Source organism: Wyeomyia smithii, chromosome 3, assembly GCF_029784165.1.
Source record: "Wyeomyia smithii strain HCP4-BCI-WySm-NY-G18 chromosome 3, ASM2978416v1, whole genome shotgun sequence".
NCBI lineage: Eukaryota > Metazoa > Arthropoda > Insecta > Diptera > Culicidae > Wyeomyia > Wyeomyia smithii.
The window spans coordinates 111,531,735-111,546,281 of record NC_073696.1 but is presented as its reverse complement, the minus strand read 5'-3'; the positions used below and the strand labels follow the sequence as shown (position 1 = coordinate 111,546,281).

Genomic DNA, 14,547 nt, shown 5'->3' with positions numbered 1-14,547 from the left:
GTAGTGCGAAAGAGAAGCGAAAGAGCAACCTGCAAATTGCATGTGACGTGTCTCGTCTCGTCGCACATACATGGAAATTCTACGAGCGAGAGAAAGATTTCTCTCGTCGCTTGAAAAAAAAAGCACGTGCACAGGAAGTCTGGGCGTAGCAGTGGATAGCGCACTAGTTGCAGCAGATTCCAGCAATGATAGCGGCTGATGCAGTGAGGCACTTTAGTGGAATGCAGTCTCTGAGCGATAGTGGGCACTAGTAAATGCATTCAATGAAAAGTTGACTCATTTTGACAACACGTGAGCCGTCTAGTTTTGAGTGTTAAATCAGCTTTTCACTGTTTGTTTTATCACAAGGAACACTTCATTCGCACTGTCAATGATAACGCAAAGATGTGATCGGTATCTCATCCGATACTAAAATGAACAACAAACTGTCCTTTTCAGGATGAGATAAAAACATGGTTGAAGAGTTAATATTTTATAATGAGTTAATTCGGATTTTCAAATTTGTAAAAGCTATAAATTTTACCTTCTCTCCGTGTGTCAGACCGTACTGAATTATCTTTTCGTTCAGTCATGATCACGACAGCCGAAACTTTTACTATCTGCATAAAAATCAATTCTTCGCATAATCAAAATTGAAAAACAAGCCCCAATAATGACAAGCAACTTACTATATTATTGAAAATGGTCAATCCTTGTTGAAGCGCAAAATTTGATTGATTGATTAGTCGTTAACATGATTGCTTCCCAAGCACAGTCGACAAAAACATAGACTTTGGAATTTGAAATGTGCTCTTTGTCAGTATAAGAGTAACGATGGGAAATATCGACTGATGCGGCTATCGATAGTTATCTATGATTTCTTACTCCTATCGATAACTATCGATAAGCTTTTCATCTCTATACAAGAGCCTGTTTCAGTCGAAGCCGCTCATATTAGGGACGAATGACCGTTTGGGGTTGAAGTCCCTTCAAAAGAAATCAATCAATCAATCGAAGCCGCTCGTAATAGTTCTAGACAGCGACAACAGCAGTCGTCCTCCCTTAGCAGCAGCACCAGCGATAGCGGATAGCGGCCACAGCTGTGCCGTAGGAATGGATAGCGCACTATTTTCAGCGGATCCCAGCAACGATAGAAGCTGGGCCAGCTGATGCATGGACAGCGGATACCAAATGGCAGCGTATAGCGGCCACAACTGTGGCATGGATATGGATAGCGCACTAGTTGCAGCGGATCTCAGCATCGATAGCGGCTGATGCAGTGAGGCACTTTAGTGAAATGCAGTCTCTGTGCGGTAGTGGGCACTAGTAAATGCATTCAATGAAAAGTTGACTCATTTTGACAACACGTGATCCGTCAAGTTTTGAGTGTTATATCAGCATTTCACTGTTTACTTTATCACAACGAATGCTTTGTTCGCACTATCAGTGATAACGCAAAGATGTAATCGGCATCTTATCCGATACTAAATTGAACAACAAATTGTCCTTTTCAGGATAAAAAAAACTTGATTAAAGAGCTAATATTTTATAATGAGTTAATTTACATTTTTAAATTTGTAAAAGTTATAAATTTTACTTTATTTCCGTGTCTCAGACCGTACTGAATAATCTTTTTCTTCAGTCATGAGCACGACATCCGAAAAAATTTCATCTCAAAACTTAAAAATTGTCAAGCCCCAACCATGACAAGCAACTTACTACACTATTGAAAATTGTCAATCCTTGTTGAAGCGCAAAATTTGATTGATCTGATTAGTCAACGTTTATTTACTAGAAAAAATGACTGACACGCAAGGTTATCTTTCTTGTAAAAGTATTCTACTTCAACCTTGCGGTCGTGGCTTTGCACACAACCCTCCTGTTTTTTATGTTATTTTTTCCGGGTATCCTTCCTTTTAAGTGTTTTAAGTTGTAATGTGCTTGCATGACTACTTTTAATAGGCAACTATGAAATGCCGAAACTATATTTTAAATGCACCTGAACGATAAATTTAGATATGCGATAATTTTTGCGCAGTGGCTGTTTTCTAAAATAACCAAATTATTTTCATTTTGTTGGAGAAGTCTGATCCGGATTTTTGACATTCTGTTACATCATATCTCTACAAGCCTTTCAGTTTTTTATTGCAGAATTCAAATCAAACGGCAGCACTGCATAGTACCTAACGTCAAAATTTTACCTCGAGTTTATGTGTCGAGCGTCGATGAATCCGACGAGCACGCATTTTATTTTAAGTTTCGCTACTGAACATTCGAGGAAGTGTAATTTTTCAGCAGTTTTAAAACTTTTAAAGCATTTTTAGACAGATCGCGAAATATCTTGCCCGTATCACAATCTGCTATCGAAGGCTGACAGGAGACTAATAACAAAAAGTTTTCAAATTCCGGTGAAAAGAATCTTTTGTGATGAATTCAGCGAAAAATGCTCATAAAATGGAAACTTCATTCTCATATATAACCAATGTTGGAGAAATTGTACTAGAGGACAAATATTTCACTCTTAAAAGTTCTACCACATCCTGACGGGATTTGTGATTCATTTTGAAAAGTGGATTAAACTGCAGTGGCTAAAATTAATAGCCGTTTAAAAAAAAACAAAAGTATCCACATTTAGCTGGCCGAGGATAGTAGTGTTTGCCATTGAAAAAAAAAAAAAAAACGAAAGAAGCAGTGAATTGAAGAAAAAGAAGCTCAGCTTATCGCTGCTACGTCATATATTTTCCTGAGTTTCTGCATCGTTGGAAATAATTTACACTCGATCGAGTTGTTATTGTGTTGCTAAATATCAGTAAAAGGAGCAGTGTGGATACGATGGAATATTCTAGTAATGACGTGAAGCAGTTATTCAGGTGAGTCATTTATGAGCTGTATATATAACTTTACATACATGAAGGTACCTACATAGTTATAAACTAACGTTCGTTTTCCTTAGAAAATTTTGGCATCGATTTGTTTCAAGGACGTTTTTTCATAAACTAATATCCCGTGCAACAATTCGTGTAATAGAAATTAATTAAAAAAAAAAAACCTTAGATGTTTTATGATTTGGATTTCTTTGTATTTTGACAAAGCAACATTTCATGTCATAATAGGTAGTAATGTTGAAGGGGATTAAAGTTCAATGTATATTTGACACAAAAATTAACACAAAATCAATTTTGCAACTTACAAGTTTTTTTTTAATCGAGTGGGGGTCTGTCGTAACGAAAGATGAAAAACACAGCAATAATGATTTCCCTTCTCTATTTCATTACATTTCGCAACACAACGATTACGCTTTTGTGCGTGTGCGCTGCTTGTTTTGAATGAGTTTTGAGTCGATGTCAGATATGTGAATGGAAACTTTGAAACGTTTTTGATTTTCTAGTAACGCTCACGTGATTGGCAAAATCTTCTAACTTTTGCTTGAACAAATTGAAGGCTTAAATAATGCAAAATAAAAAACATGTAGATGCCAAAATTTTTACTGTAGGTGTCAATTTATCCTTTGTTGACGTTCTCTACATGCACACTTTTGTACGGAAAATCGTATAGTACTTACTACAGCATCAATTTAAAACTAGATTGAAGCCAGCAACAGAATCAATTTTCGGCATGAGCATGTTGAAAAACTAGCTTTTCTGCCACATTGGATTGGATATTTGGAATGTCCAATTATATAAAAAGAAATTTTTGAGATATGATACTTGATTTGATTGTTCTATATAACTGCGCAACTCCAAATTCGTAAACTTCTCCAATACTGTAGCCAAAACATGTTTCTATCCACGCCTAGTATTGCATACGTGACAACTAAAATTGATCGTGGAAGTCCATTTCTCATTGATAAGAGTCACAGTGAGAACGCAGTTTACCTTTTGATAGACATTCTCACGTATACATGAATACTGTATTCCCTGTATTCCACAAATAGACCGCATGCTTGTCAAAATCCTACGGATTAGTGTTATTTACAGTTGGAAATAGCATGTTTTTTGTGGCGGCTTAAACTAATACAATTATTTTCCTTATCGACAGGTCTATCTATACACTGGTTAAACAGCAAGATGAGAACAAGCAAACTTTAACCGTCGAAGGTATGCTGGCTAATGAATTTCTTGAGGAGCATCGTCAGCTTGTAGGCCGTTGTGTTACATTAATTTTCGAAGACTATGAAACAGTTGGCAAGAAGGCTCGAGAAATTCTTTGGCGTAAAGGCTACTACGACCTCATCGTGGTGTTCAAGCGACATTACCAACAATTGCAACAGCAGAGAAAACAACTTATTACTAGTGGAGAAGTTGCTGTTCTGGAGCGCAAAGAACAGCTTTTGAAATATGGAGTTGAACGTCTGCTGCTAGATGGAATGAATCATTTGAAAGTGATAGTGTTACGTCTTGCGCAAATATTCAATCTAAACAACCTACAATATACGGTGAGCTACGGATTTTTGGAAAATTACGATGATGATCTGTTGGTTCGTGAATCCAGCTGTTATGAAAATTTGGGTTTGAATGAAGAAAACAATGGAGACGAGAAGAAGGTTATCTACACTAAACAGGAAATATCATTTGCATTGGAATCAATCCATTCTCTATTGACCGCACTGGGAGATCTGCATCGCTACTATTGCGAATTTGATTTAACTGGCATAGGCAACATTAAAGATGTTACAGCTAAATACTACTGGGAAGCGTTTAAATTAAATCCCAAAATTGGGATCACCCAGAATCAGTTGGGAACATTGTACAACGGAAGAAATTACAACTTAGATTCAGTTTATCACTATCTATATTCCTTGTGTTGTTTGATGCCGTTTGATTGCAGCGAGTTGAATGTGAGCAAAATTTTCCAGAAAAATATCCGCTATCTTGAAACCGAAAATGGCGGTGATGACGTAGAGGAGGAAGACTATGCTGTGCGTGAATTTATGGCCAAGTTTCTGCTGGTAGTAGATGTGTTTTTTTACGATAAGAATGTGACAGATTTTACCAGTCTATGTCATTCTGTATTGATTGATTTCAAGAACGTGCTTGGAGCTCGAAAGCTGATTGATGACGAATACTACATGACAGACGAAATAATTTTCAAGATAGTCTCAATCTTGTTCTTTTGCATGCACAAAATTAAAATCAATAATTCGGACAAAATTCACAGTTTGAATGCGTTTTTGGTAGCTTTGTGCTCAGAGCTATTGGAATTTTGCACAATGGCAGTGGAAAAATATGTGGTGGAAAATGTTCGGGAAGATAAAAAGTTTCGTGAAATGTATTCATCTCTTTATCAGCGTTATGACGAAGAAGTACGTAAATCCAGGCAACCGTCGAAGGAGAATACAACTGCAATTTGCACGAAAGACCAGAAATCGTCATCCGGCGTTGAAGAGAGCAACGGTAGTGAGGATCATTCAAATAAAGAAAACGAAGAAAATGACAAAATAAGTCAAGCGAGTTGCAAGCAAAATGCTGCTAAGAAAAAACACGCCCGCAGGCGACGACGCGTTTTAACGAACGAATCGGAATCAGACCTTTCAGATCAGGATGATCAAAGTGATTTTCAGCTGGATTCGGATTCGGATGACGTAAGTTCAGTTTCAAGCTTTGAATCATATGATGATTTCTCCGATGAGGATGAGGAAGAAGAACAGCGAGATGATATATTCAAAAATCGTTCTGTAGTTGAAACATCAGTTACTGACAAAGCACAAGGCGCCGAAGAACACGAGAAGAAACAAAACACCAAATCTTCTGATCAAACAACTCAGCTCAAGTTTAAGAAACGTTATCTCAAACTGAATCCAAACATTATTATAGAGTTTGTCAAACAAGACCGCACCATGCGTTCCTTGAAGGTTCTGTTTGATTGGCTACAGACTAACATCGACATTTTACTTGGATGCTATCAATCCAATCCAGAATTTATACATAACATCATGAAATTGTTGAATCATTTCAACATTGATATCTTCTCTAACCGGTATTATTTTCCGCGTGAAATTGTCACTGTTGAGGGGATTCGGGATGATTTCCGAAATTTGTTCGAAATTCGTCGGACCATTCCGTTGGATGAGGATATCGCAATGAAGCAGTTTGCATTATTTGAAATAACCCAAGAAGAACTAGACTGGGAGAGTAGCTACCGTTTAATGGTGTCAGTTGCGGAAGAAAGTTTCCTACGCGCAATGAAAATGGTTGATTTCGGATTCACACTTTGTAAGTCTAAAAAATTCGATTACGCATTCTGTCCGAAAGCTCGTGATTTTAGTTTGAACAGTAAGAAACAGAAGCAAAACAAAAAAGAGCGAGGAACAACCCGCAGTCGAGGTAATCGAATCCGTAACCGTGAGCAAGATGAAAAGCCAAAAGTACGAAAACAGACCAACCAGCATGAGCAGCGTTGTGATGCCAAGACTCGTCGTAACCAGAATCGTAATCGTAATCAGAATGAACGCCGCCGTACGGACACAATGGATGTGCAAAAGTCTAGCCAAGACGTTGACACCAGAACAGCGCCAGCCATTATTACAAAGAAAGGTTACCTTAAGCAACGGTATAATGGGGATTTGGCTCCTTACAAAAAACTGCAACAGAAGGACAATGGTGTCATTTCTGATACGACAACTGAAGAAATTTATCACCAGGAAAAGAATATCAACGAATTGATGGGACAGCTCTGGTTAAGAAATGAAGTAAAAACATTGGAGTCAAAGGTAAAGTTGGAGTCATTTTGTTCTTCGAAGTACTAATTGATTCCGTTTATAGGTTAAAAAAGTGGTAAATATAACGTTGACGCCTTATTTGATGCTTGACTCAAAATGTTTGACGGAATACACGTACATTGTGAAGAATCTGGTGAAAACTAAGAAATTTGTCATTTTGATTCCAACTGCTGGTAAGTAACAATAAAGTTTTATAACTGAAGTCAAGTAAATGATATTTTGAAATCCCTTTTTACTATTACATTCATGTAATCTAAACTTATTACGATTAGTAGCATTTTCTATACAATGATATGCATTGGATGTATTGAATACTTTGTTGTTTTCATGAAGAAAAAGTTGTTCGTTCAAAAATGCCTCTTGTTGTTTATACACTAACAAAATTTTTTATTACTCCTTTTAGTTCTTTCGGATTTGGACGAATTGAAAAAACATAGTGATGGTGCACGGAATGCTATTAAATGGCTCGAGTATGAGTTTAGCAAAGGAAATCGGTTCCTTCGTTCTCAAAAGAATTATGAGGTTCTACCAATGCCATTGATTAGAATTCCAAAAAAACTCGGTAAGATAAGGATTATGTTTGCATTACATTCAACACAGTTTTACCGACTAAACGTTTCTGATTCCAGACCGTGATGCTTCAGTGTTCTACCAGATTGTCCAGTTCTGTAATCACATCGTCACGAATCACGCCGACAAAGATAGCGCAGATATTATCACTTATCTGTCAGGCGATCCGTTGCAGGACAAGAAGCTTTATAACTCAACGTACATTGGCATTCTGGAGGCAATACCGGTCAAGTTTGAACAAATCGTCAGTTTCTACGCCAGTTACAAAAGGAAATGAGCTCTCATACGGTAAATCGACTTCCTGTGCGCGGAATTACTCTACAAGGAACACCGTTTCTGAATCGCATGCTCCTAAAAACTCGTGAAAAGCGTCACGAGTGGCAGAGGCATGGGTACAAGTAGGATTCAGTGGTTGCTTTTTTATAAGATAGAAGGTATCATCGACGGCCGCTAGCAGCAGTAACACCATCAGCAGCAGCTAGCAGCTTATATCACAGGGAGTAAATCATCACACAAGACCATCGGGAATAATCCTTCCATTCAACATGTGTCTAACACAATGCCTGTCTCCCTTCGAATGAATGGGAAAACATGTTGCGAAGGAAACTGAACAGGAGTGAATCGGTAAACCTAAAGTGCAACATTTTTCACGTTCTATCGACATATATTTGAAGGGAAGGGAAGGAATTATCTTTAAGTTGGTTGATGTCTCTGAAAATATCTTCACTGGAAATCATTTCATCACAACAGAAATTCATTTATATAACACAATAGTAACAAGTGACAAACATTTAAAAACAACAGCAATTTGCTGTGTCGAAGAGAAGCAAAACTTAATTCTATCTCAAAATGCCATAAAATAACAATATGGATATGTTGAAAACATAAACAACTAAACGGAACTTATTTCTTCAGACAATTTAGAACTATTTTCGAACATTGGTAATAATACATGACAATTTTTTTCGAAGATCATTTAATTTTTGCTTTTCTCGATGCATCAAAAAAAAAAAAAAAAAAAAACAAAAAAACTTCGTCGTCGCATCCATGCAACGACGTCATCAGTACCAGTTCATAAACATTACGATATTGTTTTCACTGTTTACTTTATTTTCATACATTGCAGATGGTATCTTGATTCTGCAAGAAATCAAATTAATTTGTTTCTCGCTAACATTTTCTCACTATCTGCTCAAATAAAATCATGGCAAAGTTTGAGTTGTGATTATTATTAATCCGAAGTAATCCTGCGTCAATGAATATTCAAATCTAGTTGCTCGTGTTTTTTTGCGCCCATAGATGATAAGATCACATTTTGGATGACAAACAGGTAACTATTGTTTCGTTTTTATTGTTCTTCCTTTTTCGCAATGTTTGCAGTTGTGAATTACGTAGATAACATGAATATATGAATTTCGCAGTTGTCTTGTCTCATATATGCGTTTGATCGATTGCAATACAGTTAACATAACAGCTTGTGGTTCATTATCAGCTGCATCGATAACTGCACGAAATCATTAGCATAGCTACTGTATTGTAGTCGATTTCAATTTTTTTATTTTATTTCAACTAGTTAGATTGAGGCATTTCTACGCGAGATAGCAAAATTGCTATTTATAACACTGTATGAATCAAAGTGTTTGCTTTGCGTCTCCAATAAGGTTTGCATTGAAAAAGAGTAAACACTTCTTCCATACGGTGTATTATAAACTTTGTAGTCATGTTGGCTACCATATACTAGGTTGCGTTTCACTTACATACAGTCTGTTTAGCACCTGGAACTAACAGGAAGTTTTATTTTATCTGGAAAAATCATTTTTCAGATTTTTGAAGAGAACAAAGAAACAATATTACTAAAAAATTAAGATGCAGTCTTACATATTTGCTCTGTTCAAATATTTTCAACTCAAAACTGGTCGAGTTTTCAAAAAAAAATTTTTCTGAAAGTTGAAATTTCAGGAGAATAGCAAAATTTTTTGTTGGTAAACGGCTGGACACGCCCTAATGTGGTCATTCACCTCTGTCCAGCAACTTTTTTCCCAACCTCCACGAGGTGCCGACCGGGTTACGAGTAACCTTAGCGGACCCCCGGTGGAAAATTTGGTCGTATGCTGACTGGGATGGGGGGTCGTACACGGATGTCCCCATGTTAGGGGCGACGTACAACAGCGTCTGACCCGATGCGGGCGGCTGAATTATGAAATACTGTATCCCACCAGCTACACCTAAGATGGCAACCCCATCAGCAGGATGTAGGTATCGCGACCCTGATAAGGGACGTAAAAGTCGTCATCAGAGATGCAAACGCACAGGTTGGGAGCAAGGATTTCTTCCACCCGGTCATTGGAAGGCACATCCTTCATTCGTCAATCAAAAAAAACGGCCTGAAACTGATAAACTTTGTCGCGGCCAGAGGAATTGCCATATGTAGCTCCTATTTTTCACTTTGAATATTCGGAAATACACCTAGAGGCATCCAAACGAAGAAGCCTGCTCCCAGATCGATCACGTATTGCCATTGTCTCTGGAAAAAAACTGGATTCCAAATAAATTGAAAAAATAAAAGCAAAAACATGATTGTGAGAGAGCTTTTCTGTTATGGGGATTGTATCCAGTGTCAGATTTGGATACAGCAACTAAAGAGATAACTCTTCGCAAAAAAAACTCATTTTAACCAGAACTGTTTTGTTTCAAGCTTATATTTTGTTAAAATTATGGACTGAAAAATTTCCTCTAACAACGGAAAAATTTTAAATTACGCAATCAATCTATCTCAAAGTTAAGAAAATAGAGCTTTTTCATTCACTTTTATCTTTAACAAAAGTATTGACGCAACATTTTCTTCCGTTACATCAGTGAAGTTTAAATTTTAATTATTTCTGACTTAACTATCTTCTCGTATCTAATTCTTCTAACGATTTTTCAAGTGCTACGCATAACCCGCTCAACTTTTAAAACGTGCAGACGTGTTTTTAGATTGCGCCTATCAGAAGTGAAGTATTTACCGTTGAAAATTTTTATTCTCCATATATACCGTGCCGCGTCGCGTGCTGCAGTGACCCGCGATGAGGCGCGAAAATACGTTTAAGATCGACTATTCGCAATTCGCCACAAAGCCGTCGGTTGAAAAACTCAACGGATTTTGTTTTTCGGTTCTCGGTTTGAAGCGAGAAGAAATCAAACGGCTACAGTGCCACAGAGGTGGATCATGTGCGTTCATAGAGGTCAGTGACCTGTCGATCGCTCAGAGAGTCGTCGCTGAACACGACGGAAAGCATGACGTGGAGTGTGAAGAGAAGAAACACAAGTTACGAATCACGCTAGAAGATGGTAGTTTTGAAGTGCGTGTGTACGACCTCCCCGAAGATGTGTTGGAAGAACAGGTCGTCAACTTCTTAAACGATTTTGCAGAAGTAATCTCTATTCGCGAAGTGGCGTGGGAACGAATCCGAAGGCATACCGCTCGGCATATGGTCTGTCCGTATGTTGGTGAAGCGGAACATCGACTCGTGAGTAACCATCGACGGAGAGCAAACGCTAATTGTCTACAAGGAACAACTACAATCCTGCCGCCGCTGTAAAGAGCAAGCGCACAGCAAGGGCTATCGTGTGTCCAGAAAAAAACTTCTGTACCAGAAAAGCTACGCGAACGTAGCGAAGCAACCTGGACAGAAAACAAACCAACGGCCGTCCACCAGCCTAAGAACTCAGCAAGCATGAGACCAACAAACGTAAAAACAGTGGGTCCTAAGTCCACCGCTCCATCACTGAATTCGTCCACCGCTTTCCCCGAACTACCGAAGAGTGCCACTAGTCAGAGTGAGCCAGTAGGTCCGAAAACGCTCGAAAGCAGCCAGCACACAGCCGAATTGGCTACAACACACCAATCTATAAAAAAAGCGTATGATGGGCCGCTGACATCCGTACCACAACCGGAAGCTATCGGGAGTGTTGGAGATATTTCTACGAAACCGATGATTCCACCGCTTCAACGAGCAGCCGAAGAACTCGAGGGCGACCTGCTGGTAAAAAAAAACCACGACCGAACGACGGCGATGACGAGAGCGAGGAGAACTACCAACTATAAATGGCTCTCACATCCTACAATATTTCGTCCATCAACATCGGTAATATAACGAACCCCACGAAACTGAACGCACTTCGGACTTTCATCAACAATTACGATCTCGATATCATATGCTTACAAGAAGCTAGCTTTGCCTGGATACGTCGTTTTCTTTAACGTGGACCACGCGAGAAGAGGAACAGCGATTGCCCTGAAGCAATACATCCGAGCTACTCACGTCGAGAGAAGCTTAGACAGTCGAATTCTCGCACTGCGAGTGCAGGACACAACGATATGTAACCTTTATGCTCCTTCTGGTTCTGCACAACGTGCAGCGTGGGAGAATTTGTTTAGAGAAATGCTTCCCTACTATCTTCGTCACCGCACAACACATACGATTTTAGCCGGTGATTTTAACTGCGTGCTTTGAACGTCCGATTCAGGTAGCCCAAATACCAGCGGTGCTCTTAAAACAGTTGTACAACAACTACAACTTCATGACGTGTGTAAGAAACTATGTCCGCGTGACGCGGGATACACATATATTTCTCGCAACGCGAGGTCACGCCTTGATCACATTTATGTCAGCAACGGTTTGCGTGACCACCTGCCCATGTCTGCTCGTTCACCGACCACAAAGCGCTGACACTTCGAATCTGCCTTCCAAATTTAGGGCAAGAGCATGGTCGTGCACCTCTACGGTGAGCTGCGGCAAGCTTATGATAACTACATCCAGCATCCAGAGTTGATCCCCACCATCAACCGGCTAAAAGCTGAGATGTTAGCACTTCAGAGAAGATTCTCACACATGTTTATACGAATCAATGAAACGCACGAGAGCTTCGTCGCCGCAAGGTTACAGAGTCCGCTTTGATAAGCGAGTGGTCGTGGGTTCGAATCTCAGTAGAATCAGGCCATTTGGTTGTCAAAGGACTTTAACATGGGTTCATTCTCAGGCTCTCTACTACATACCCTTCCTTGAAGCTGAATTCTATAGTACCCTTGCTGACTTTCATTCTAACAAAAAAGTCGCTTTTATAATAAAACTGTTCTGAGTAACGTATAATAGTTCTCTTCAGGGAATTGTAATTATGACGCGGTCTTGGCTGGAGGAACGAGGTTTCGATACGACTCCTTCCTCTTGACAAAAATATAAGTCCTACTTATAATAAACCTGACCAGAGTTGTAGCATTGAGTGCCTCTTCAAGGAATTGTGATTGTGACGCGGTGTTGGTAGGAGGAACGAGGTTCGATAAGACTCCTTCCTCTTGACAAAATAAGTCCTTCTTATAATAAAACTGATTTCAGAAATATTTACCCTCTACAGGGAATTGTAATTGGCGATATTGGCACGAGGAACGAGGTTTCGATAAGACTCCTTCCTTTTGACATAATAAGTCCCTCTTAGAATAAACCTGGCCAGAGAGGAACGTTAGGCGTAGCCTCAGTTCAGGCAATTGTAATTTGGCGATATTGGTAGGATAGAAAAGAGGCTCGGTATAGTAGAGCAATAAGCTTGAAATGTAAGGGTAAACTCTCACACACAAGCACGGATATAAATAAAAAAAGCGTATCATTCACTTCAATAGTGATACTGCCAATAATATGAAGTGCGGAGTACAGAAAACACCTGGGCAATATCACAATAGATCAAATTTCTCTGGTCGCAGTGATGAGTCCACACAGAGAAAAAAAAATGAAACGCACGTGGCAGGAGAACCCATGTCAACGTTTCAGTTGGGAGAAAGGAGACGAAATAAAACCGTCATAACACAACTGCAAACAGAGCGGGACGAAACAATAACAGAGCCCAGGGAGATCGAGACGCACATGGTCAATTATTTCTCGTCACTGTACTCGAAGGAGGTAAGAGAAGAGCATGATAACAGTTTCAACTGCACGAGTGTAATCCCACCCAACGACCGGCTGAACGAAGCTTGCACGGACGACATTACGACGGCAGAAATCTGGACAGCAATACAGACGAGGGCACCCCGAAAATCCCCCGGTTGCGATGGTATTCCGAGAGTGTTTTACCATCGTATGTTCGATATTATCCACCGAGAGATAAATCTAATGATGAACGAGGCAATGAGTGGCAATCTCTCGCCGGCGTTTATGGAAGTGCTACGCACTAGAAAATAAATAGCATATTTTCATGGTCTGGTAATATCTATTTGTTTGGTTTTATCACTACCATGTCATGCAGTCTTTAATTCGACCGTGTTTCGTGCGAGAAGATAGAAAACTGAAAATGCTGTTGGGAATTGTCAAAACAATTTATCAATCTACAAAATTCACGTTTTGAAAATATTTCCGCAAAACCAATCAGAGCTTGAGTGGATAAAAACTGGATAAAACTGGCAAATATCTGAAAAAACTGGAAGATTTTGGGAATAAACTGTTTGACTGGATCACTTGAAAAAAACTGGAGGAATCCAGTTTAAACTGGAACATTGGCAACCCTGATTGTCTCGTTGTTTGTAAGATCCGCGCACGGTTGTCGAACGTGCTGAAATCTCGCACAGAAAAGACGATGCGTTGCAACATACAGCGGTTGAGGGCTGATGGCGGAGCAGAAGAATACGCTAGAGAGCTGGGAACGGATCGCAGAGCAATAGGAGGAGCGAAAGGAGTATGTCTGTGGAGGCTAGTATTCACGGTGACATTGAAACGACTGCGAGGCATGACGTGTGGTTTGATGTCGAAGAAGTGCCAGTGCCAGGAGCCACATGCTCACTGCGGCTACGCGTTAGAACAGAGAAATATGTCGGGAGGCAAGAGCTGCAGAAAATAAAGTCCACCGTCGGAAGAAGCGCGAGTATGAGTAGCAGGTGCTCGCCAGCGCACAGGACAATTTTGCTAGGAACGATGCGCGGGGCTTCTATAGAATACTCAATAGATTCCGAAGTAGAATTTTCCCTGTGCCAGTCATGTGTAATGGACGGAAATCTGCTTACGAATAAGCCGACGGTTGCAGAAGCACTTTCATGCGCTATTGAACGGTGAGAGGCAGGAGAAGCGAAGGATGAACAGGTTGAGGATTACGAGTGACGAAGAAGCGTGGAGCCACTAACACGGGAGGAGGTCAAAAAGGCGACTCGGGAGCTGGAAAACGGAAAGGCGGCTGGAAAGGATGGTATTCCGGCTGAACCTTTAAAAGCGGGAAGCGAGCGGGTGTACCATGCGATCCATCAGATCATACTTAGGATC

General features: G+C 39.8%; 1 protein-coding gene across 1 annotated transcript; it reads left to right on the top strand.

Moving 5' to 3' along the window:
• Window positions 1–2,191: 2,191 nt before the first annotated feature.
• LOC129730973 (nonsense-mediated mRNA decay factor SMG5) lies at window positions 2,192–8,485 on the top strand. The gene is made up of 5 exons (XM_055690646.1): window positions 2,192–2,849; window positions 4,018–6,688; window positions 6,741–6,870; window positions 7,101–7,259; window positions 7,327–8,485. The coding sequence occupies exons 1-5, from the start codon at window positions 2,812–2,814 to the stop codon at window positions 7,542–7,544; spliced, it is 3,216 nt and encodes a 1,071-aa protein (XP_055546621.1). The 5' UTR covers window positions 2,192–2,811; the 3' UTR covers window positions 7,545–8,485.
• The last annotated feature ends 6,062 nt before the right edge of the window (window positions 8,486–14,547 follow it).